Source organism: Pararge aegeria, chromosome 1, assembly GCF_905163445.1.
Source record: "Pararge aegeria chromosome 1, ilParAegt1.1, whole genome shotgun sequence".
Lineage (NCBI taxonomy): Eukaryota > Metazoa > Arthropoda > Insecta > Lepidoptera > Nymphalidae > Pararge > Pararge aegeria.
Window position 1 is genome coordinate 19,330,349 of NC_053180.1, and position 24,383 is coordinate 19,354,731.

General features: G+C 37.4%; 2 protein-coding genes and 1 non-coding gene across 8 annotated transcripts in view; 2 read left to right on the plus strand and 1 right to left on the minus strand.

Moving 5' to 3' along the window:
- The first annotated feature begins 1,210 nt into the window (after window positions 1–1,210).
- Window positions 1,211–1,294, plus strand: Trnal-cag. The gene has a single exon. It is a non-coding gene; the product is annotated as a tRNA-Leu (tRNA).
- Window positions 1,295–2,532: 1,238 nt separating this feature from the next.
- On the plus strand, window positions 2,533–5,592 carry LOC120623720 (6-phosphogluconolactonase). Its single transcript, XM_039889916.1, has 4 exons — window positions 2,533–2,771; window positions 3,513–3,713; window positions 4,462–4,742; window positions 5,204–5,592. Exons 1-4 carry the CDS (start codon window positions 2,651–2,653, stop codon window positions 5,303–5,305), a joined length of 705 nt encoding a protein of 234 aa, XP_039745850.1. The 5' UTR covers window positions 2,533–2,650; the 3' UTR covers window positions 5,306–5,592.
- A 1,139-nt stretch (window positions 5,593–6,731) lies between these two features.
- Window positions 6,732–24,383, minus strand: part of LOC120637430 (protein lingerer-like) — a 35,572-nt gene continuing 17,920 nt past the window's right edge. For 4 of the 6 annotated variants that reach the window (XM_039909276.1, XM_039909284.1, XM_039909300.1 and 1 more), the window contains exons 11-29: window positions 23,854–23,938; window positions 23,215–23,306; window positions 22,410–22,829; window positions 21,495–21,587; window positions 20,621–20,702; window positions 20,083–20,243; window positions 19,526–19,612; window positions 18,765–18,866; window positions 17,437–17,592; window positions 16,629–16,716; window positions 15,777–15,937; window positions 15,266–15,364; window positions 14,560–14,646; window positions 13,857–14,013; window positions 13,116–13,219; window positions 12,428–12,547; window positions 11,378–11,413; window positions 9,402–9,509; window positions 6,732–7,998 (exon numbers count right to left, since the gene is read on the minus strand). In XM_039909276.1, coding sequence (XP_039765210.1) covers window positions 9,420–9,509; window positions 11,378–11,413; window positions 12,428–12,547; window positions 13,116–13,219; window positions 13,857–14,013; window positions 14,560–14,646; window positions 15,266–15,364; window positions 15,777–15,937; window positions 16,629–16,716; window positions 17,437–17,592; window positions 18,765–18,866; window positions 19,526–19,612; window positions 20,083–20,243; window positions 20,621–20,702; window positions 21,495–21,587; window positions 22,410–22,829; window positions 23,215–23,306; window positions 23,854–23,938 — 2,220 coding nt within the window. In that variant the 3' untranslated portion in view covers window positions 6,732–7,998; window positions 9,402–9,419. The remainder of the gene's footprint in view (window positions 7,999–9,401; window positions 9,510–11,377; window positions 11,414–12,427; window positions 12,548–13,115; window positions 13,220–13,856; window positions 14,014–14,559; window positions 14,647–15,265; window positions 15,365–15,776; window positions 15,938–16,628; window positions 16,717–17,436; window positions 17,593–18,764; window positions 18,867–19,525; window positions 19,613–20,082; window positions 20,244–20,620; window positions 20,703–21,494; window positions 21,588–22,409; window positions 22,830–23,214; window positions 23,307–23,853; window positions 23,939–24,383) is intronic. The other 2 variants (XM_039909308.1, XM_039909316.1) reach the window with 2 other exon arrangements.

A 24,383-nucleotide genomic window follows, 5' to 3' on the forward strand; every position in this document is an offset into this window, starting at 1 on the left:
TTAGCATTTCAATTGTTAACGTAATCAATTTTCCTCGATATAACTTAAAAATTACGGCCTCTGATATAAACTTTAATATCCTATTTAATCCCTTAGAGTGAAATTTATAAAACTGGGCTTAAAAAACATGATTTTTTTAAATCCGCGATTAGATTAGCGCGTTCTGAAAACCCAACAAACTCTTCAGATTTTTATTATTTTATCTATCTATGTATCTTTTTATACGCAGAATTAAGAACACACATAAACCGTGTGTGTACACGACTAATATTAAAGCATCAAAAACCACTCCACTTTAGTAGTGTTTCTCGAACAGGCGGCTAGTCATTTCACTCCATTTATCAGTTGATAGTTATTATTTTAACTCTAGTGTTCTAAACGTTAACATAAAATAGGGAAAATTCCGCGGGTGTGAAGAGTGCATGGGGCATTTTCACTGTTTTTTGGCACAATGCAAGAATGCATGCAATTATGGCTGAATTAGGGTTTAGTATGTTCTTAACTCTGCGTATAAATAGATAATGCTATATAATAGATAGATAAAAGATATACAATTATCACCATCAGTCTAGTGTCTCTCTTCACATGCTTGACAGGCCTCGCTTGGCTTCCCGGTAGTGATAGGTTGTAATGTAGCTTTGTAGCACGGAATTTGTAAAAACCGTAATAAACGCGGACAAAGAACGTGGGTAACAACTAATAAATATAAACATCGACTTCAATTATAAAAGAAGAAGCCCTAACAGTGCAACAATAAAGTAAGCTGATAACGTCTAATAATTTAATATGCAATTAAATTATTGTTCAATGAAATCGTCAAAAGGTTATAAAATTGACATTTAATACTATCATCGCGCTACTTGGTCACATTATATTCGGTTTTTAAATTTGTTTCATAAAGCGTATAAATCAGTTAAAAAGTCGTAGGTAGTAGGTACGTAACAAAAGCTCCACTAGCACAGTAACGAAATCTATAGTGCAGTAAAAGCTTTACTGCTGCTATTACAGCAATTACGTCACAAAACAATTTTGACGGTCAACAACCGCACGATGACGGTCGACGTGCCCATTTTCAATAATACTTTCACTTTTTCTTACTTTGTATTTACAAAAAGTAGACCACATGTCACCACCTAGTGGCGAGTAGTAGAACTATTTTGTACCTTGTGTATTTACGCATCCTATGATTAATTTTAACCAGCCATAACAAGTCAGGATGGCCGAGCGGTCTAAGGCGCTGCGTTCAGGTCGCAGTCCACTTCTGTGGGCGTGGGTTCGAATCCCACTTCTGACAAATCTTTTTTGTTGTCTTATCTTTATTTTTATATAGTTTTCTTTATAACAGATATATAGATACTTTAGATAGCTTCAGTCTCTACAGTTTACTATTTGTGCCTCAGTTATTGAAACTTTAGTAAACATTATTGGAAGCATTAAAACGTTACAAATTTTTACAAGGCAAGTTACATCACCGTAACATTAAAGTTATAATCTTCTTGCCCATCAACGACTTCAAGTGTTTATAAAAATAAATTAAAAACTTTCGCGGCGTGTCATTAATATTTCTCTAATGGTAATCATATAATTTAATTATTACAGTACAATTATTTAGACATAATTTAAGAAGTTCATTTTTGAATTAAATGAATTATTTTGATCGTTATGAATTTTCAGTTTTTTACAAAATTGTTTTTGAACGCGAATAAACTTCGAAAGTCTTCATTGTATGGAGTATGGAGGGTAGAGGTAAGGAGAGTCATCTTATATGGGAGAAAAGTTGAAAAAGTGTCCAGTGTATGCGCTAAATAACAGTTCAAAAATCCTCCACAATGGCGCTGGTGGATGCACAGGGTATGGTATGAATGTAGCAATCGTAGATGAATTGAAGTATGCCGAGTTAAAAAATTTAATGTCATTATCGACTAAAGTAGTTAATTATTGAGAATTTCAACAACTTACGTTGTACAAAATATTGTGGTAAATATAACCTTACTTCCTTGTATCTCCATACTTCCTTGTTTATTTTTCAAGCCTACTCTAACAATATTTATATTTGGCGCTTCTTTTAAGAGTTACCCTGATGCAAATTTAATACATTTTGGTCAAAATGTATTAAATTAGCATCCACATTTGCATCAGGGTAACTCTTAAAAGAAGCGCCAAATATAAATATTGTTAGAGTAGGCTTGAAAAATAAACAAGGAAGTATGGAGATACAAGGAAGTAAGGTTATATTTACCACAATATTTTGTACAACGTAAGTTGTTGAAATTCTCAATAATTAACTACTTTAGTCGATAATGACATTAAATTTTTTAACTCGGCATACTTCAATTCATCTACGATTGCTACATTCATACCATACCCTGTGCATCCACCAGCGCCATTGTGGAGGATTTTTGAACTGTTATTTAGCGCATACACTGGACACTTTTTCAACTTTTCTCCCATATAAGATGACTCTCCTTACCTCTACCCTCCATAACTCCATAGTAGAGCCATACTCTGATAATACCCGATATAATTACCAACTATTTCATTTTCTAATAGAGGTCATTGGTGTGGTGTCAATTTTGACATTTTGAGGTTATTTGTTTACAGCTTTGCGATAAGTTTCTAGTTTCTTCGAAAATTAAAGTTTTTATTAATAATGAGTACAATAATTAAAGTTGCAAATGAGCAAGAAATCATCAAGAAGTTGTCATCATACATTGAAAAAATTTCTAACGACGCTATTTTGAATCGTGGGAAGTTTTTCGTCGGTCTTTCCGGTAAAAATAAACTAGAGCATTTTCCTTTTACGACACTAAAACCATAGGTCACAATAATACTGCTAAGTAGGCATTTTCCTACTAGACCGATTTTGATATGTTTTTTTAGCAATAAATGTATTTTATCAGCACTACACATCCTTTACACATAATATGTTTCAAGTTGCCATTAGTTGTATAGATCATCTAAAATACCTGTGACTTTTACGAATTACTGAAGAAAGACAGTGTTTGTTTTGCCTGTTATTTATTATAAGATTAAAGGTTGGTCCTCAGATGTCTTTCTAGTTTTTACATGCAGCAACCTTTATTATATTATCTTTGTTTGTATGTTAAATCCAAAACAAAAGTTTTGAGAAAATATTTTACTTTTACGTTTTCAAAATTCTTTTGCTATTGGCAAACAACACCTAAGTTAAAAAAGGTGTGACCTAAATTTATATGACCTACAAAGTGTTAAGTGTTCTAAAACTGATGTTTTGGAATACACTATTCACAAAAAAATTGCATGGTGAATTATCAGATGGCAGCACAGTAATCTTGAGAGGATATCCCTCACAGTTTAGAAGCTATGCTACTAATACTGTCTATCTATCAGAACACTTTCGGCTACGTGTACTATCTGACTGCACTAATGGGAAGGGTAACAATACAAAAATCATGAAGTGCACCCCCTAAGACAGGCCACACCATATACATAGATGGGTTGGGTCCTATTCAAGTTGAAATTAATGTTTACAGGAGGCTCAGTAGTTAAGTATTTATGCGAGGGATTACCACAAGTGGATACTGCCTGGGATAAATGGATAGTGGCTTTCTGCGATGAGAGGGTTGTACCAGAGGATAGTGAAGATTCAACATTCGGGACATATAACAAACAGTTGATACCAAAAATTGGACTTGATAGAAAACAGTTTGTTGTTATTAAGCAAGGAATTTCAGGTAATTAGTGAGTTAAAACTGTGTGCTGTTTCGTTGAATTACATTGGTAACACCACCTCAAATCTTTTTTTGCATGCTCAGATCAGTGGTGTGCAATTTATACATGCACAAAAGAACTGCATATCCTAAATTTTAACTGTAGAGGATTTTTGCACGGTACACCATTATCTGCCTCCCCTAGTCAACAATCCTGTGCAATAGCTGTGCTGGTCCAGACTGAAGAGATGAGTGAAAATTTCACACTTTGCAATTAGAACTCATAATAGTAGTTTTTTGTTTATTCTTTAATCTTTTCTTCTTTGTTATATTGTAGAGTAAAATTTATCTTACTAACCTTGGTTATAAGCTTTCGTTTGTGCACACTTCTAAAGTCCCTGCTGTATGTATCATTGGTAGAATAAAAATCAGTAACCCTGCTTCAGAGTCCAAGGCTGTAGGTTTGATTCTCACAACTGGACAATGTTTTTCAGTGGCTAGGTTTATTTGTATATTATAAGTATTTATGTATAATATTCATTCTAATAAATGATTATTATAATGAATAATATAGTCACCAGTCACCTTAGTACACATAACACAAGCTGCTCTTATTTTGTGGCTAGATGGCAATGTGTGTATTATCATAGTACTTTAGTTAAATTAAATGCATATCTGTTCAAATTTGCTTGATAGTGTTAGACAAGCCATACACCCTTAAGACCAGTGCTTTGTATTATACTATTATAATTAGAAGTGTTTTTTTTTTCAGCCAGTGAAGCAGCCAAAGACTATACTGAAAAATTAGCAAAAGTATTTGAAAGTGATGACTTTAAATTCGACCTACTCCTACTAGGCATGGGTCCAGATGGCCACACATGCTCTCTTTTCCCTAATCACCCTCTCCTCAAAGAGACTTTCTTGAAAGTGGCTCCAATAACAGATTCACCCAAACCTCCCCAGGAAAGAATAACACTGACTTATCCAGTTATCAACAACGCAAGGAATTGTATATTCGCTATCAGTGGGGCTGGAAAAGCAGATATGGTTAAAGTAAGTAAACTTTTCTTTGGGCTTCAGAAATGATGCTCTCATAAATTCCCTGGCCAGTACCACTAATTATTTTAGCAGTCCAATATGCCGAGTAGATATGTAATTTTTAGGGATATAGTTTATAAACATTATAGGTAGGGAACCCAGTTAGAAAACCTTTCATTCAGTTCTGGATAGTTTAAATCGTGCGCATCTATAGCTGGCCTTAGTACCTACTAAGGGTCCTACATAGCCTCTATGCAGTGTTGCGACGTGCGACGATTCGGCATTCAGCACGCGATATTAGTCGCCAAACTACTGATACCAGTGCTTTCCAGATCCTAGAGCCAACCAACGTGTTAGAACTGGCTACCTAAGATTTTAGTGGGTCAATATCTCATCATTTTCCTTTCATGACCATTCCCTTCTTGATATGTCATGTAGCGACAGGAGCAAGTTTGTACTATACTTTTCTTTTTCAGCGTATTCTAAAAGATAAAGAAGACCTACCTGCGGGAAAAGTCAAGTCAGAATCGGGTTCCGTTTACTGGATTGTGGATGATGCCGCTGCAAAACATTTATAATGAAACAGTTTTTGGCTTTTGGAGTTTTTGTACAATTTATTTTTTCATTGATTTAAGGGTTATTTAATTTAAATTATGGAGGGTCTATTTATTTTTGAAAGATTTTTATGATAGTGATATGGCACCTTGCACAAGCATACTTTATGAAGGATTTTTATGATCATGATATTTTATAAGGATACTAATTCTTTTAATAAAACTTTAAAGATACTTTTGTGATAATAGTCTAAAAATTGCATTTGGTGCCTATTAATATACATATTTGAAATACATTCCTATTTTAATAATTTTTTTTTTTTTATTTCCCTATAAGTTAACCCTTGACTGCAATCTCCCCTGGTGGCAAGTGACGATACAAGATGGTTGGTAGCAGTCCACCCATACCCCTAATCGGTTTCTACGCGACTTCGTACCGGAACAAAAGTCGCTTCGCAGCACGTCTTTGTCTGTAACTAGCCACGACCAAAGCAAAAGCAATTTACTCATTGAAGCATCACCAGGTTTACAAGAAGCTTAGATGATGTATGTGAAATATCTACCACAAAAGGAGGATTTTTTGAGGAGTTATATGCAATTTAATATCCAGCTACAGCCCTAAAAAACCGGGCAAAGGACCTGGGCGGACAAATAGACGCGGTGGATCAGAGTATGTGTTGCGGATGTAAGTTTATAGGAGAAAAAATATCATTTAGAAGTTGAACGCCAACTAAATCCCAGGAATCCGATGTATAATATTTAACACAGGTATTTGCTTAGTTCTTGACGAACACTAGTCTACCTAGTAACATCGTCAACATTAAAACTCATTCATACATCATGCAAGTTAAATATTGTATTCAGGCTGGATTAAACATTTTTTTTACTTTTTTTTTATGAATTTTCCAATTTAAGTTTTTCTGTCACCAGTCATTGATCCAGAGGACGAAAACTTGCATGTGTTTTTTATTCCGTCGATGACACCAGCGATGGCACGATAAATGGGAATTATAGGAGGCATCTAGGCTTTTATACTCCCAGGAGCCTCCAGCGACACTCTTAAAGAGATCAATTACTTTCAGGTCAAAATTACCAGAACGAAAACAAAAACGTTTGCGCCACAACCGCCGCCATACAAATAAACCATTAATCCTTCGAGCCGTTTCTGCAGCAATGGTGCCAAAACGGAACTCGTACTCGTAAATACCGCGATATTTCAAGTTTTCATTTTGTAAACGATGAGTGATGCAAAGAAAAAGCCAAAAGAGGAGAAAACATTGAATTAGGGTTTTCAAAACAGAAAAGCAGGAGTAAATAGGTGTAAATAATAAATATTAAATTTAAATTCCTTACCAAAGAAGAGAGATCAAAATAGCCAGTACGACAAAACGCCAATTTCAAATGTCAGGATCTGATATTTTGTAAAAGTAAAAAAAATAAAACAGCAAGGTCTTGTTCCAATAAGTGTATTTCCCTCATACTTTCAAATGCCCGCGAGATCATCTCAGCATTCTTTCACGATAAAAAAGACCTCGATTATCAATACGTTGTTACATTACAGTCGACGAACTATGACGTCATTTTAATAATATTAATAATAATATGTAATTACAAAAAGTATGACAACTAAATACAGGCGTCCAGGCGCGCATAGCGCACCAAACACTTACATACATATACAATACATATTTTATAGATAACGATAAATGTAGCACTACTGTAAATTTATTTAAAGAAAAATGTAACCTAAAGGAGCGGACTCAAAAACGAGGCGCGGCGGGGTGCGGCGAGCCTTAAGCCGAGGCACACCAAGAGCAATGCACAGGAACACGAACGATTTGGCCCCAGTGTGCCCGCCTTAAAACAACCCGGATAATTGCTAACTAACCTAATCTCGCGTTCATACGCAGCGTTTTATAAAAATGTATACTAAAAAGACGCCGCGCCCCGCCGCCTAAATACACTAGGAATTTCAAAATAAAACAAGTATATTAACATAGTTTACCTTTTTCTCAATTATTACCTTTCATTTTATTTTACAATATCAGTTACACGTTTAAATAGATACACGAACTGTCTGTTTTTTAATGTATAGTTATATAATATATCACGCACATAACATAGAATCAGGAGGGGCGGTTTCTTACACGATTCACTAAAATAAAAAAAATTAAGGATGCGTGCGCACGCGCGCACTCGAGACTCCGCGCAAGCACGCACACGTGCGTCCGTACACGCTATACTTTATACAGGGGCTGCACACGAGCTGTGCGCGTCTAAAAACGTAACACTAAACTAGTCGCGCGGCGTTCGCTCGCGTTTAGTTAATAACTTTTTTTTTTAATTAATGAGAGCATTTACAATCCGACCTATACACTATCAATTACAATTATTACTTTTAAATACTTCGATACAAATTGACACATTAGAAACGCGTCAGAACGCCGCGAGCGAGAATCTTAATAACAAGAACTAAAGGACGTTGCGGACGCATGCGTGCGCGTGATTCTTATGAGTTAGCGAGTCTTACTACGGTGCGGGTGTCTCGTGGCGCGGGGGCTGTAGACACAACATGATTACACGTGAGGTGAGAGACGCGTGCACAAGCCCGGAGCGGGCACGTGCCGGGCCCGGAGCGTGCTCGGCCGAGCCAGTCGGCAGGTGAGTTGAGGTTAGCGGTCGCCTTCTATGTACACGTGTCTATCTGTGTTGAGAGCCTGGAAATTTTATTACACTGTATTGTTTTGAGCGTTTTATACATGAGAATTACACAGTAGTGATATAATGGCGATAACCATATTCGTTAACTTAAAACTAAAGCTACGAGGGTTTCAAGCTTTTTTTCGGTTACGTAGTCCTTTATACTATAATAGGACTTTTCTATAAGCTTACGTTTAATACAAACTTTGAACTTTTTAATAGACATCTCCAAGATGTGGAGAAATAAAAAGTACAATGGGTAGTTTATTGTAGAATAGTATGCAACTTACTTTAAACAAATTATGAATTTTATATAACCTAGTGTATTGGACTGTAAGTTTATTCTTACTTCTAATGTTTAAATTATGTATTAGTCACATTTATTCTTAAATTTAGAAATGTTTTTATGAAAATACCTTATATTTCAAACATGTACTGATTATACACTATCATTATGTTTATTAAACTATCCAAAAGTGAACAACAAGTTAACCAATAACAAGAAGTTAACTAACTAATAGCTAACTAATACTGACTTTACATTTACATTTGTAATGTGATTTGGTGAATGTGTCATTATTGCTTAATATATAATTATATCGAGAATAGATCTTTTTCTTTCTGATCTGGGATCCACTTTATGTAGTATGTTGAAATGGTAGCAGATATGGTTGTTTTGCAATAAAACTTTGTTCAGTGATTTCTCTACAAGTATTGACACTAGAAAAATTTGTAAAACAAAAGTTTTTCATTAATGATAATACCATAAAACCTGATCGGCATAGTTTAAATTAGTCTCGTTAACGCTTAGCGTGACAGATTCTATTTTTTTTCGTAACATAAATTATAGCCTTTGTTACTTCTTGATTTAGCTTTCTATCGGCGAAGGAATAGTTACAATGGGTCTAGAATTTTCGGAGCCTATTGGGTACACACAAACAAACAGAAAATCCTTCTGTAGTAGTATAGATAAGCCAATAAGACAGGGATGCGTACGTACTACAGACCAGAAGTGGAAATGCGAAAACCAACCGGTTCAAATTAAGATTGCAGCATATGGAATGAACGGATGCTTTGAAACTTCGTATATAATATTAACAATCCTATAAATAATATATTAAATTAACTATATACGCCAAAGTGTATATTTCTTGTTTTGTAGCCATCTACCGCGAGAACTTATCTTTAGGACATTTGACATATGAAATATTAATAGTGGGCAATAGAGCGGATCACCTGATGTTAAGTAATCACCGGCACCCAATGAGCCATCAGGTTTTAAGGATCTTATTTATCCGCTCCTTGAATAACCCTAAATTATAATTTTCTTAGAGATTGTTCCACAATTTGCAAGTGCGCGGTACAAATGGTCTGGTATGGCGAATAGTAGAAGACTACCAGGCATCCAGACGGTACTTACCGAGTGAGCAACAGAGCGCTAGTTGGGCGTCCAGTAGGACTGCGAGGAATAGGTTGGCTTGTTAGCCGTCGGCTTGGCAGCACCCGTTCGCGCTCCAGAACCGCTTTCCTGCAACAACAAATCATACCGTTTTAGCCACTGGCCTCCAGCAGGGCTACCACATAAAAGCTTTTTTACCACTTTATGTGATATAATTACAGTGTGAACCGAATATGGCACAAAATAATTATTAAATAAGGCAAGTAAATTGTATATATCTTGTTAGTTTTGAGACACAAACATTTTCAATAATATTCTATTGCGTTGGCATTGACTTCCAAAAGAAATCCAGATTTTTCCCTTTATTTTGCGAGAATTTTTCACAATCCACAGACCTTATATTCAATTTACTCATCACGTCAGAAGGGTATTCCAGTCATTTGAAAAAGTTCCCCCAATGACATGCTATTTATTTTGCTGCCTTGCCTACCTAGCAATTTCAAGTAGTAAGCATTACCAGAATTTTGAACGGATAACAGTTGTTCATACAAAGTGTTCATATCCATACATAAAATATAAAATAATCTCAAAAAGCAGTATTTGACCAATAGGTTAAATATTATATTAGATAGATAGTTAAGGACAAACAAGTACAACATCGATAATATATAATTAATGGTATGGTTAGAATGTAAAGCCTCTTGACAATGTATTTTCCATTTTTTTTTTCTAATTGTCGTATTACGTTATCAATCGTGTCATTACTTTTTAGTTTAAAGTATTTTTAAAAATTGTAAGAACATACATTAATACAAAAATATCTCTTGTTACTTATATATTTTAACATTTTCTTTTGTTTTACTATCTTTTCTGTTTAACATACTTTAGTCTAAAAAGTAATGCGAGAGATTTTTTTCATACTAACAGAGGCAGGCAAATATATAAAATAGACAATACAAAAAAACAATGGGAATAACGCATGCGACCAACAACTTTTACAAGGGTCACAGAACATTTTATTTATTTTTATTACGAATTAGCACAGATATATGGCACAATATACGTAGAAAAGGTTGTGTTACTTAATTGGAAGACAGCCTACTTACTCGATCGCTGGAAATTTGCACAACATTGATCAAACTAGATGGGGTACCTAATATGGAATTTGACTTTCACCTTTCATCAGTGATTCGATGAGCACGTTAAGCCGTCAGACACGGTTCGTTACTCAAGCCAATCAACAACGAAGAAAGCAGATATATGTACCAAGCTTTACATTGTTCCTATTAAAAACTATGAAATAAAGGTATATTCCCAGTACATTGGTAACATTTAATAAGCTTATGATGATAATGATAAATCACACAAATACGAACAAACATAAATAGGTACATTCGCAGGTAATACAACAAGGCGGGTAATACTTTAGAAATAATAAAATAAAATACATATATAAATCAACATTGCGGAGTGTACACACATAATTAGGGTTGCCAACTTTACGAGAAAATATCGAAACTGGCAAGGGTTTTAGAGAAAGGATCATAGAAATACCTAATCTTATGTAAAAACTATCCTGTAGTAAGTATATATACGTTGCACACTGGCTAAGTATATATACCTAGCGAAAATAGGCTCACAATTTGAGTGAATTCTCTTATTTTTGACGGACACTTTGACGATTGACATAACATCTAGTATGTTGTTGATAAAGGGTTGACCTCCCAATAGGTGAAAAGACAAAATCAAATGAGTCACACAGAGCTAACGAACACACGGCACATGACCTTGGAGCGAATCTTACAAGAGAAATATCTCGTCGCAGTGGGACGTGGGGAGTGGTTTATGATATAAAGTCAAAGTATAGACAATTTTTATGTTTAAAGGAATTGGGCTTGTATCGTGAAATTTTGGACGGTCAGAAATTAGCCGAGCGCAAGTTTTGGCAACCCTAACATACGAGAGTGCAAAATAAACATATAATATGTATAACTTACCCGCCTATTATGACTACTGTTCACCCGACCATCCATCTACAAATGAAAGCAAAGTCTAAGAATATAATAATATAAATTATAATTCACTATAACCAAACCACATGCTAATTTATAATGTGTGAACTGGTGTAGGTATGTACGTGGTGTTAATATAATATAAAAGACATAGTTCTGTACAATTATGTTTGAAGCGAATTTTCTTTAAGCGCCGTAAAAGGAAGATAGATTAAGAAAACCCTGTGAACCTCAATCGCAATTCTAATTAGCTATTTTAAAAATTAAACAATTATGCTGCCAATTGAAGCAGAATCTTGCAGACACACACCTAAATTCTGAATTCAGAAACGGTCTTATCAAAACGAACCTGACATAGATACAATACGAGCAAGCGTATGCGTAAGCGTTTCAAATCTAAGGAGGCGGAACCATTTACGTTTAAAGACCCAGCGTTAATGGTACAACGTATGTATTTTTGAATAAATAATAACAGGCCAGCACGAAAATAATTTGATGAATGATAATAGGCCGCAAGACTATATAAGTATAATACCCGGTATAGACTTCAATACCAAGGAAATAAGCCGAAGCCGACAACTTCAAAATATTTAGTATGGTTGTCTATACTAAATAAAAGAAACACACACTAAGTGTGTGTGAATAGGCAGGAGACAAAAAATCCCCCGACAAAGGATAAAATTAACGTCTCCACCTGCTTTAGCACGGCAATAGGAGAAGTTTACCTCCTTTTATTATTTGGATATTATTTCCACTCGTGCTCGGGCAGTTGATAAAACTGTGGGAGAAGATAAACATATTTTTTTTATCTGGGGAGAAAAATTGTTCCTGCCGGCTTCTCGTACCGGCAACTAAAGCAATATACAGAAAGTATGTCTGCATGGCGGCGAAGGGCACTGACATCACCAGCAAACGCTGCCCGATGGCACAATCTGCTCTTACACTACTATTTTAACTTACCTAAAACGAAATGGTGTAAATAGCTATATAGGTGTGGGTGGTATGAGAGTGGATGTGGACGGTGCGGTGGCATACCTGGTGCTGCTGCGGCGCGTGGTGGTGCGGGTGGTGGTGCGGCGGCGCGGGGATGTAGAGGTGGCTGCCGGCCCCGAATGGCGGCGGGGTGCCGCTGTGGAATCCAGCCTTCTCGTAACTCTGGAATGAGCAGGTAATAAATATCAGGATTGTTTTTGATAAAAAGAACAAAGACGTTTTATTGCAGAAGCAAGAAGATATGCACCGTTACTCTGCAGTACCTAATACTATTTTTTCTAAACGAAGCTTCTAACTTGTGTTTGGGATTTTTGCAGTGGGATACAACAAGCATGTAGTCCCAACATCCCTGTTAACGGAGACTAGATACCGGGCACAATTTTGCGACCTATTGCTAAATTCAAATTTTCTTTATTTATCAGGCCTATCACAGGCGTTATGAAGCTTGCAATATTCTGAATATATACACTTTCATAATTGAGGGTCTTATAAGAAAACCACAACAAACTTAGTGATTTTATTGTTATCACCATCTCACAGTCAATTAATATTTAGTTTGGCTATCGCTTATGTAATCCATAATATTGTAATAGGATTTTTCTATAAGCTAGTTTTAATTTTTAACCTATTCGGACATCTTAGAGATTTGCTACATCACATCTCTTCCAGGCGATCAAAATCGTAAAAAATATAGCTACAGATACAAAGTAGATGATGTTAGAATACTCACGTTAACCTTGTTCAGCGCGACGTGAGTCTTCGCGTACATTGCAGTGGTTAACTCCGCGGACGCTGCACCTGCCGTTTTGTTCGCATTAGCTGTGTATGGTCCACCTGCAATACCATCTAAAATTGTCACGTTCCGTGTTCCATAAAATATTCACGGCAAAGGCCTTGTAGTGACGGCAGATCAAAATATAGTTGTCACCACCACTCTTCCCACGGGTGTCGTATGAAATAAATAATTTGAGGGTTGGTAAAAAATACTAAACCTTACATTTACCCTAATATTACTGAGACTCTATCTATACCCATTTCAATAACTCGTAAGCTACGTTTCAGAAGTTTCACTTCAGCCGTATGTGTGAATTACACAGGATTTTTTAAACATGTATATGTAGTATATTAAGATTGTGATTTACACAATATGTTTTATAATAAATTTTAAGCTAAATATTTTGTGTCTCTTATATGGTACCTGATGCAAAAAAAATAAACTAATATTATAAATGCGAAAGTATGCTTGTCTGTTTGTCCTTCATTGACGCCCTAACTAATCTAATCTAACTCTATGCAAAAAATCAAGTTGATTTTTTGAGAGTTAGTTGAAAGGCTATATTTACATAGGCTATTTTTTATCCCAGTAAAAGCAAAGGCCCACATGGGATTTGTAAAAAAAAAAAATCGTTATAAAAACGGACGACAGCTAGTAAAAAATAAATAACATAAGTTACAATAGGGGCTCTTGTACCTGGTTTGTACGAATCCTGCGCGTCGTAGGGCGGTTGCTGCTGCTGCGAGTACGCTGACACCTTGCCGCCAGCGGTTACGCCCACGCCGCCCACACCTCCCACTCCCCCAACTCCGCCGACTCCGCCAACACCGCCCACGCTCGAACCACCGCCGTACTGAACAGAAGAAAAAAAAATTACAAATTCGATCTTCATCAATAGCCTGTGACAGTCCACTATGCTGGACTAAAGGCCTCTCCCAAGGACTTCCCATAATCACCACCCTGCACTGTGCAGACTGGTTGGTGATCGCAGATCTTAGCATTAGCACAATTTTGCTGCACTGATTTTCTCAATAATTTCCTCTTAGTCGACATCCGCAGGAATGGTGTTAATAGATAAGAAGCTGAATGAAGAAGTTTTTTTCTATTCATGAAACCTTGTGTACAAAATAGGATCAAACTATTTAATCAAGGATTCCAGAAGAGAAACAAAAAGTGTTGCATTTGATGTCTTAAAGTAAAAAAAAATATTCGACATTTCAAAATGTACATAATGTATTAATTTATGTCTAATAAAACCTTTATTAAACTTGAAGTTGCATTTTTTGTCTTAAAGTCAAGAAAAAAATTCGAGATTCAAAAATGTACGTATATTAATTACTGTGTCTAATAAAATCTTTCTTAAATTTGACCCAAGATTTTAAGTTTGACTTCATCTTACCGTAGGGTGGTAGGACACGCCGTACTGGTATGTAGTGGGAGGTGGTTGGTAGAAGTACGCGTAGCCAGGAGGTAAAGCGGCCGGGACCTGTAGATAGAATATTTCAATAGGTTTTTTTAATCAAATCTACACAAATATTACATAGGGGTTAAATCTGTTTGTTTACTTGTTTCATGTCTTGGCTGATTTGGACCTTTTTAATGATTAAGCTGGCTCAGAATTTGTAGTAGATTCGCAAGCTCTTAATCAACGAGTACCTAAACATTATAACGTCAAACTAAATCTGGACTATTCGTTTCGTCAAGAACGCTGTCTGCTGTAAAAGTGTAGGCATATTTGAACTTTAAAACATGAACGATAAGTTCTTATTCACTCTGACGACAGTGTTACGATTTATAATCGTAAACGACCCACGACCAAACGACCAAATCCGAAACGCCAAGCGTGGTAGGTACCGTGCCGTGGAGTAATTAAATGAAGATTAAACTGCCATACTCCTTAATAGAAGGCGCTTCCATCTGAGCCTTTGTCCTAGCATGCGCTCCACGAGATCATTGTCTACCATTTACTTGTCCGATTTCTATGAATTTAGACGAGAAAATGGGAAGCCAATTTTCTTATGGCGCGTATCTTATCTCTAGATGGTCGCTAAGGCATTATAAGAATAATGAACAACTTTCAAGAATCAAAATTGTATTCATCATACCTGTTGTGGTGAGGCGGCGTCCGTCCGACCGAACCTCTCACCCGCTCCCAGTCCGAAGGTACCCTCCCGCGTGCCGTAGCCTACTTCGTAATATCCACCCTGCAATTAATACACTAATTGGTTCTGCAACTAGATTTTACACACCCATTACAGTTTGCACCCAAACTGAGATGAATATTCGATAAATTAATCTTGTTCACTGTTTAGGTCAGCATCAAGTCAAAATAACCTATATTTATCTAAAACAAACTGTGGCCTTAGTACAAAATTTGCTTACTCGCAATCGAAGTCGTTTTCGCATTTTAAACTCTATGCCGTTAAAGAAAAATAGGTCTTATGTCGGCCGTCTTAAGAGTCGCAGAACGCGATTCTGCCAAAAGCTAAAGCATTGTTGGTAAATATGATCTTTATTCTCGTAACAATAAGATCCATTGTTTTGATGCTTAAATATAGCTACGAAGTCGTGCGCAACAGCTAGTGGTGGAACAAATGTTTCGAGTGCGTCGCTCACCATGTGGTGCGGCAGTCCGCCGCGCATGAGCTGCTCGTCGTACGCGTACGCGCCGCCGTACAGCGCGCCACCCGCGTAGCCCGCCGCGTTCGCCGCACTGGCGCCGCCCGTCGAGTTGCCCGTGGACGCCGACGACGCGCCCGAGTTCACCGCGCCGCTCACTGCCGATGCACAAACGATTTTCAATGTTACATACAAGCATCTAGACTTGCAGGAAAACCATCGATGTTTGGTTTTTAATTTCTTTTGTATAGTAAAATTAACATAAATTATATAAAAAAAGAAATATTAACTAAACTTGATATAAAATAAACTCGATAAAACCATAATTAACATTAAAATCAAAAATTAAGAAATATAATTACAATAAATTAAAATTACAATTGAAAAGAAATCTATTTTATATTATTCGGTTCGGTTCGGAATTTTGTGCAGTTTTTACCAATGTCTAAAAGATACGCAGCCATGGGTATGCCGGAGGAACGATTATAATGAGCTTATTATTAGAATAATTTACGGACTAAGCACATAGCCCCATCTGATGGTAAATGAAAACACCATTGCCTATAAACAGAGCAAAACTTTGCAAGGCATGTTAGGACCACATCCTACATTAGCCCCCTGTGCCTGTAAATACACCAGCAACGTTGCTTGGCAGACAATATAAAGATGGTGGTAGTGATTTCACTGACGAGTAGTCACAAAAATCTGTAGTACTAATTCATGTTTTTCTGCATAACAATAATCACTGTTGGTATGGCAACTGAGCTGAATAATGGATTAAAAGGAATTCCTCATGGGTATTCCCATGAGGAATCCCTCTAAATTATAATGAATATAATGCCGCCTCACCTGTCGTGGTCGTAACTTTGGCCGTTGACGTCGGCGTCGTGGACGTACTCGTTAAACTGTTACTTGATGCAACTGAATTATTTTCATACTGAAATAACAGAAAAACCGATTGAAAAAAAAGTAAGTGGAGACACTTTTAATTAAAATATAACTTGAAGTTTTTATTAATTGCATTTAAGGTTATATTTTTTTAGTGTTCTAGAAATTGGAGGAATAATAAAATTATTATATATTTTGCGGTGGAGTGGATCCGAACCATAGTACTCTAACTTTTGCGGCGTTATGTGCGTTCTAGGCATCTAAAAATTTAGCACTTTAAAGGTAAAGAAAAACATCGTGGAACAAAAACCTACATGCCTGAAAGTTTGCCATAAAGTTCTCAAAGACGTGTGAAGTCTATCACTCCGCACTTGGCCGGCGAAGCTTAACTTTTCTCATGCTCATTACATGATACCTGTGCCCTGTAGTGGGTCGGTAATCTAAAGTGATATTATAAATGCGATAGTTTGGATCTATGGATATGTTTGCTGTCTAAAAGATGTTTTGTAAAATGAGATATTTCAGGATGGTTATGATTAAAGACTGCCCCATATGCTCTTTGTTACGCGTGTCAAATTTACGTTTGGTCTGTCCTACAGGCATTCAGAACATTGGAGCTCATATATTGTCCATTACTGTTACTGTTACCGTTACAAATAGTTGTAAAATGGTTATTTGTTTTAGAAGCCGATTGATAAATGCATAGACATATAAATTTCAACGCGAACGGGCAAAGAACTTAATAGTGATGGCCGTGGTAACAAGTCACCTGCGGCTGTTGCGTGGTCTCCTTGTGGTGTTTGGGCGGGTGGTGGTAGGGCGCGGCGGGGTGCGCGGGCGGCGCGGTGTAGGGCGCCGCGGTGTACAGCGCACTGCCGCCGTACGCCGCCGCCGACACTGCCGACGTCGACGACGTTTGTTGCTGCTGAAACGACAAAAAAACTACGTAGTGTCCCTTCCTATTAATAGCGCTATTAAATTTATTATCAAAAGCAAAAAAAATATTCAAACAATTATAATAAAAAGCTACTCTAAGCTATAATAAAATAAGTACATAAATATATTAGTACAGGAAACAAATCGCAATTAAGCCGCATAATAAGCGTAGCTTTTGATATGGGTACTAAGATGTCTGATAAATATTATTATGAATAATATACATAACATAAAATACAGATAAACACCCAGACACTGAAAAACATTCATATTCATCACACTAACATTTTCCAGTTGTGGGAATCGAACCCACGGACTTGGACTCAGAAAGCAGAGTCGCTGCGCCAATCGGCCGTCAAAAAAAGCTCGCTGCTTATGTATTCAGGCAATATATTTTGTGTTGTGTTATGAGTACTAAGATGTTTGATGAATAATTTACTGAATATCATACATAAATACTTATAATCATCATTTGTATCATATAAATAACGTTTAACTTTACAAAATAGATTTTTGACGGCACGTTTCCCGACCAAGCAAATGGCCCACCTAATGGTAAGTGGAAAACCATCGCAATGCTGCTTGGCGGCAGAAATATCGCGGTAGTACTTCCCCGAACGAGCTCGTTTTTGCAATGCTGAGTTGCCATGCTGTGTTCCAATCTGAAGGGCGTGGGTGTCGGTGTAATTATATTCACATGAGCCTTAACACCAACGCGCCTCAGGTTGATGGGCACAGGGCGACACGTTGCAGGACCTGTTCCATGAATGCCCTGCGAAGTGTAGCCCTATTCTGACGGCCGATTGGCGCAGTTTGCAGCGACCCTGCTTTCTGAGCCCAAGGCCGTGGGTTCGATTCCCACAACTGGAAAATGTTTGTGTGATGAGCATGAATGTTTATCAGTGTCTGGGTGTTTATATGTATATTATAAGTATTTATGTATATTATTCATAAAAATATTCATCATACATCTCAGTACCCATAACACAAGCTACGCTTACTTTGGGGCTAGATGGCGTGGTGTGCGTTGTCGTAGTAAATAAAAATTAAATTTTACGCAATGATTCGCCACTTCAGGTGGTTGATAGCGGAAGATCGTAAGCAGATATGCTTAGATCTTACTCAAGTAGTACTATAAAAATACACTAAAACTTAACTTACCTGATAAGAGTTAATGATCGGCTGGTACTGTGTGAGCGTGACGCTGGACGGATACGCGCTGGCGATGGACGCGCCTGACATGGATGCGTTGGTTGAGTTCACCTACACGCCACACAAAAGTAATACTTTTATCAATAACTATTAAGTTTAATTTGCCATAATTCGCTCTACAGAGAGATTCTCACTGCATTTGTATGGTTGTATTTACATTTTATTTTATGGGCAAGACTACACAGACCTCCAGAATTGCACTTTTTACGCATATTACGTTCTGGGGCCTTACTAACATCGCTTAAACAGTATCATTAGAATATTGTTGACTTCTATCTCAAAATTTAAGTTCTTATTTATAGGATGGCAAGGTATGTATAAAATTAAATTAAATTCTTGGCAATACTGTTTTATGTGATAGTAGTAAGGTCCAGATACCGGGTCCTATTCAGATGTTGGCTACACCAAATTAGAGTATTTTTACTTAAGTACATATTAGTTCCATTTATTTCAAGAAAAAAGTTTGGACATTTCTGTGAATTGTGATACAAACAGCAATGAAACCTAAAACATAATTATATCAAGATTGACTGAGCTAACGATATCGATTGTTAAGTAAGCGCTATAATGTCAAACTTTAACTTTTTCTTTTTGTTGTATTTTTTACTTAGATAAGTATAGTTTGTAGTTGGAGCTTGATGATGCTTATTTAAGCATCATTCTGAAATCGAACTGGTCATGCTTTTAACGACTTAACACAAAAACATTACCTGTGGCGCATAGACGTTCGCTCCGTAGACAGGCGGATGGTGCGACACGGCGTGATGTGCCGCGTACACGTTTTGTTGTCCCACTGTCTGTGCAAATAATAATAACAATAAACATCATTTATATCAATCAGGCTTTACCCATAAACATTAAACATTGTGCATCGATTAAACAGTTAACAAATTAAAATTAAAATAAATAATATTAGAAATATAATTAAATAATAAAATTAAATCAAAATGAAAAGATAGATTAATTTTTTTGGAAAATAAAAATTAAATATCAGAACTAAAAAAAAAACTATAATAATTATTGTTATATTACGTGAGTGGAGTGTGAAATAGAAGATTGTTCAACAAGGGGGTAAAGCAATGTCCTACTTAATGTTTGGAGTGATTTTTTATACAATGTATACTCTATGGTACGCGCTTCACAAGCTCTTTAATCTATCTAGACTAAACTCTACCTAACTTTAGAGGATAGGTAGAGTTAAGTTGTTTATATAGATTAAAGACGATTGTAAACTATCGAAAATAGTCTTTTTCCGGCTATAAATTACCTTAGGCCTGTGGTGCGCGTAATGGTGATGCGCCTGAGGCTGTGGCGTCACTTCATTAGTACCCGTCACCCCCGACACACCAGTCACCCCTGATACTCCAGACACGCCCGACACCCCTGTCACACCTAGCTGCTTCATCGATGCTGATAGCTTTTCTAGTGCTGCAAAGAAGGAAATTATTGGCTGCATTAAACATTTTACACGTAGATATGGCACAATCAAAATATCCGTGAGAGACGATTGGGAAGCAAAAGTTTTAATTACTTGCAAGTTTACAAATTGGTCACGGCGCCTCTAGTTAGTACGCCTCTAGGTAGAAAGGCACAAATTGTTTTGTTGAATTTTTGTAAGTACAAGAGAATGGCCTCGCAAATCACCTCTGTTCTTTCTACAGCCAGGTTGGGAAGCCCTACAGTAGGGTTAAAATTAAGCTACAATTTCGGGGGCACCGATGCAGCATTGCTGGCACACATCTCCTACTCGTTGGAAGTGCAGTAATGGAAAACACGTGTGGAAATGTCTAATAATCAATACTTACACGAGCTATTGGTGACTACAGACTCTGACGTGGCCGGTTGACTCGTCGGCGCCGTTTCTACTGCTGATAAGCTCTCACTTAACTGAAAGAATAAGGTTATCTGTATTTTAAGTTGGTAAACGCTAAATAAATGCAACCACCTCGGTTCATTTACACAATTATTTATGCAAACGAATGATTGTACAACACAATCATTCAATCACAAAAAAATATATATTAATAAGAAAAAAGGGTTAGAGAGCCTAGTGGCAGTGGCGTGCATACAGGATATGTAAGACTACTGATAGTCGGCTAAAACATACATTAATAAAGGTCAAATGTTGAAGCAAAATATCCTACAAAAACCGGCATGCCTGACTTTTCATTAACGTTGAAATACGTGTAAATTCTACCAAACCGCACCGGGCAGCGTGTTGGAATACGGCCTACAACCTCATTCTCAGAGGAGAACTGTTCATCGTGAGCAGGCAGGCATGGGTGGAGGAGATGATATGAACTTGTAACACTACTTTTTCTTCACAACAAATTTGATTTTTTTATCCCTACAAGTTAAGCCTTCACTGCAATCACTGCTGGTGGTATGTGATGATACAGACTTAGATGGTCGCGGGATGGTAGCCTGTTAGTGAATATGCCAGTTATGTTATACCCATAAGCTTAATCGCTATGTCGGTAGGGTGGTAACTAACACCAGACCAGAGAAAAAATTTGAATTTATAAAATCCCAAATTTCCTCTGCCGGGAAAAGAAACCGGGACTTCAAACTTAAAACCGCAGCGCTCGCCGCTACGCCAGGGAGGTCGTCAAAATGACAGGAAGATGAATGTTATGTCTATGTTATATGGGAATGGATTAATGTGAAATGCATTATTACCATACTGTTTGTATTGGAATAGCTATTACTAGGCGCTTCAGTCGCTTCATGGCTTGGCTGCACAGATTGCGGCTCCGGCTGTGACGTCACCTGCTGCAAAACAGTTTTTTTTTAATATCACTACAAGTTAGGGTGGGAAAGAAGACGCAATCTTAAATGGTAGCGGGCTAACCTCTTAAAAGGTATGGGCAGTTGTCCTTTCTGGGAGGTTCGCGCAAGCCCTTTTTTTTTACTATAGACATTTTACTCCTATATTCTAGTATTTCGAAATACTAGAACATAGGAGTAAAACATGGGAGTATACTCGAAAACGAGTAAACAAATCTTGTAGTAAAATAGTACTGTAAGGCAACCTTAGATCACCCGCAATTTACGTGGGATACGCAATTTTACGTGGAATACGCACTTTTACTTCGGCTTCGCATTCGGATGGCGGTGTTAGAATCTCGGCCAGCACCTCTAACTTTTGTAAGTTAAGTTGCGTTTTAACAATCAAATATCACTAGCTTCAGTGTTGAAGGAAAACATCGTGAGGAAATCAGCATGCCTGAGTGTTCTACATGACAATTGCAAGCGAAGTCCACCAATCCGCACTAGGCCAGCGGCTACCACGGCCACTACAGCTTAAACCCTACTCATTCTATATGAATGTTTTTCAGTGTCTAGGTGTTGTATTTTAAGTATTAATGTGTATTATATTCATACAACTATTTTTAAGCTATCTTAGTACCCATAACACAAGTTACGCTTAATTTTGGGCTAGATGGCGATGCCTGTGTAGTATATATTTTTTATCTATTTATTCTGGGTGGAGACCCGTGCTCTGTAGTGATGACGTAATATTTTGCGTCCGTTGACCTTTTTTTTTATCTTTTATTATAAAAAGACTAATAAAATTATAAAAAGTATATTCACCTGTTTGGCGGGTTGTACCGGTGTCGTAGGCTGCTGTGTCCCTGTGGGCTGCTGAACAGAATGCCCCGTCGAGTGCGTCGGTCCAGCTGGATGCGATGACTGTACCGCTGGGTGTGACGACTGCACCGCGGGGTGCGTGGGCTGGCCCGTGGGGTGCGTTGGGTGCGTTGGATGCGTTGGGTGCGCGGGATGCGTTGGGTGCGCGGGATGCGTTGGGTGCGCGGGATGCGATGGGTGCGTGGGATGCGTTGGATGTGCGGGGTGCGTTTGATGCGTAGGATGCACGGGATGGGACGTGTGCGTTGACTGGGGCGACGTTTCATGTAGCGCTTCCGGCTCCAAAGCACCGAATTGCACGTCGAGGAACATGCTGCCACTGTTCTCTGTACCGCCCGGCATCTCCACCGCTGTTGATGGTATCTAATAATAACAAAATTTACCATAAGTTTTCATTGAACTTAAAACTGAAGAAGAACGAAGAATGGGTATTTAGGCGTTTATTTACACAACGATTTGGTTTCATACAAAAATATTTCAATTGATCAATAACTGCTGGACTCAGTCTACTGCTGGACTATAGGCCTCTCTCAAGGGGAGGGTTTGCCCATAATCACCATGTTGAAAGGTGGGCAGGCAGGTTGGTGAAAGCTGTAGATGGTAGTACACAGAGGACCCTGCCGCCCGCTCTCTGTTGTATTCCCTTAGTCGCCACGTACGACACCGGCGCGAAGATGTCGGGTGAGTGTTTTTAAGTTTACAGGCAGATAAATCCTCATTAAACCTTTATAAGTAAAGAAAATAAAACCTTTGAGGGCGGAGGCACCCTGACCCGCTGCGTTTTCCGCTGTGTGCTAATATCCGTAGCCCCGTACACGCCGTAGTTACTCGTGTACACACCTGCGATACGGAATATACGATTAAACAATAATTTCATTACAGATCATAGATGCATATAAAGACTTTTGTTGGATGGCGTTGCGTAGATCTTCAACATCATCATATCAACTTATTGCGGGCCCAATACAGGGCACGAGTCTCCTCTAACAATGAGAAGGGGTTAAGGCCGGCAGTAGTCCACCACGCTGGCCCAGTACAGATTGGTGGACTCCACACACCTTTGAAAATATTATGGAGAACTCTCAGGCCTACAGGTTTTTTTTAACTCTAGAAGTATGATATTTTATTGCTTAGAACGCACATAGCTCAGAAAAGTTAGTTCGAACTCGGCCCCCCAGGCTATCACTGCTTCATAAAGATAATATAATTCAAATACCGTGTTCAGATTATCATTCCCGCGAGATCATTATGAATCAACTACTTTGGTATGTGATTGGAATAATCACATAACAAAGTAGTAAATTTATTAAGCGTTCCGGTACGTTTCTGCACCAGCGATTATTACTGATGTAAGTTTGCTAACTACTAGGTACAGGTATATACATACTGGCGTCGTGACGCTGCGTCTGTTGCGTGAGCTGAGACAGGTACTGCGTCTGCGCCGCACTCAGGCTGCCCGACATGCCCATTGGCTGCGTGACAAAAACAGTTATTTAATTTACATATGAGAACACTTAATTATGTATACTTCCTAAAGAGAAAATCATACTTATTAATAATATAAAATTTTAATATTAAATTAATATAAAATATACCGAAATAATACTTCACAGATTTTACTTTAATGTACCTCCAGTACATTATGTACTGTATCTGAGACTTATCTGTGAAACCGAATACCTAATAGTTTTTGTGTAAACGACTGCCAGAAAGAAATCAGATACATCCCTAATATAACATGCAAAATTAAAATCATGTGACTCCTGTCACTTTATTATATCTTCATTAGGGTTGTCATATGTAAACACTTAACATATTTTGAATTAGTTTGTATGAAAAAATAAACATAATTCTTTTGATTAAAGATTTTTACAGGGTGATTACTTATCCTTCATTACTATTTCGTAATTCGGTTTC

What these genes read in the sequence shown, in the direction of transcription:
- LOC120623720 (XM_039889916.1), top strand. Translation starts at nt 2,651, where the DNA reads ATGAGTACAATAATTAAAGTTGCAAATGAGCAAGAAATCATCAAGAAG. An exon ending in GTTTTTCGTCGGTCTTTCCG is followed by an intron (nt 2,772 to 3,512) that starts GTAAAAATAAAC and finishes TAATGTTTACAG; the next exon opens with GAGGCTCAGTAGTTAAGTAT. An exon ending in GAAAAGCAGATATGGTTAAA is followed by an intron (nt 4,743 to 5,203) that starts GTAAGTAAACTT and finishes TTTCTTTTTCAG; the next exon opens with CGTATTCTAAAAGATAAAGA.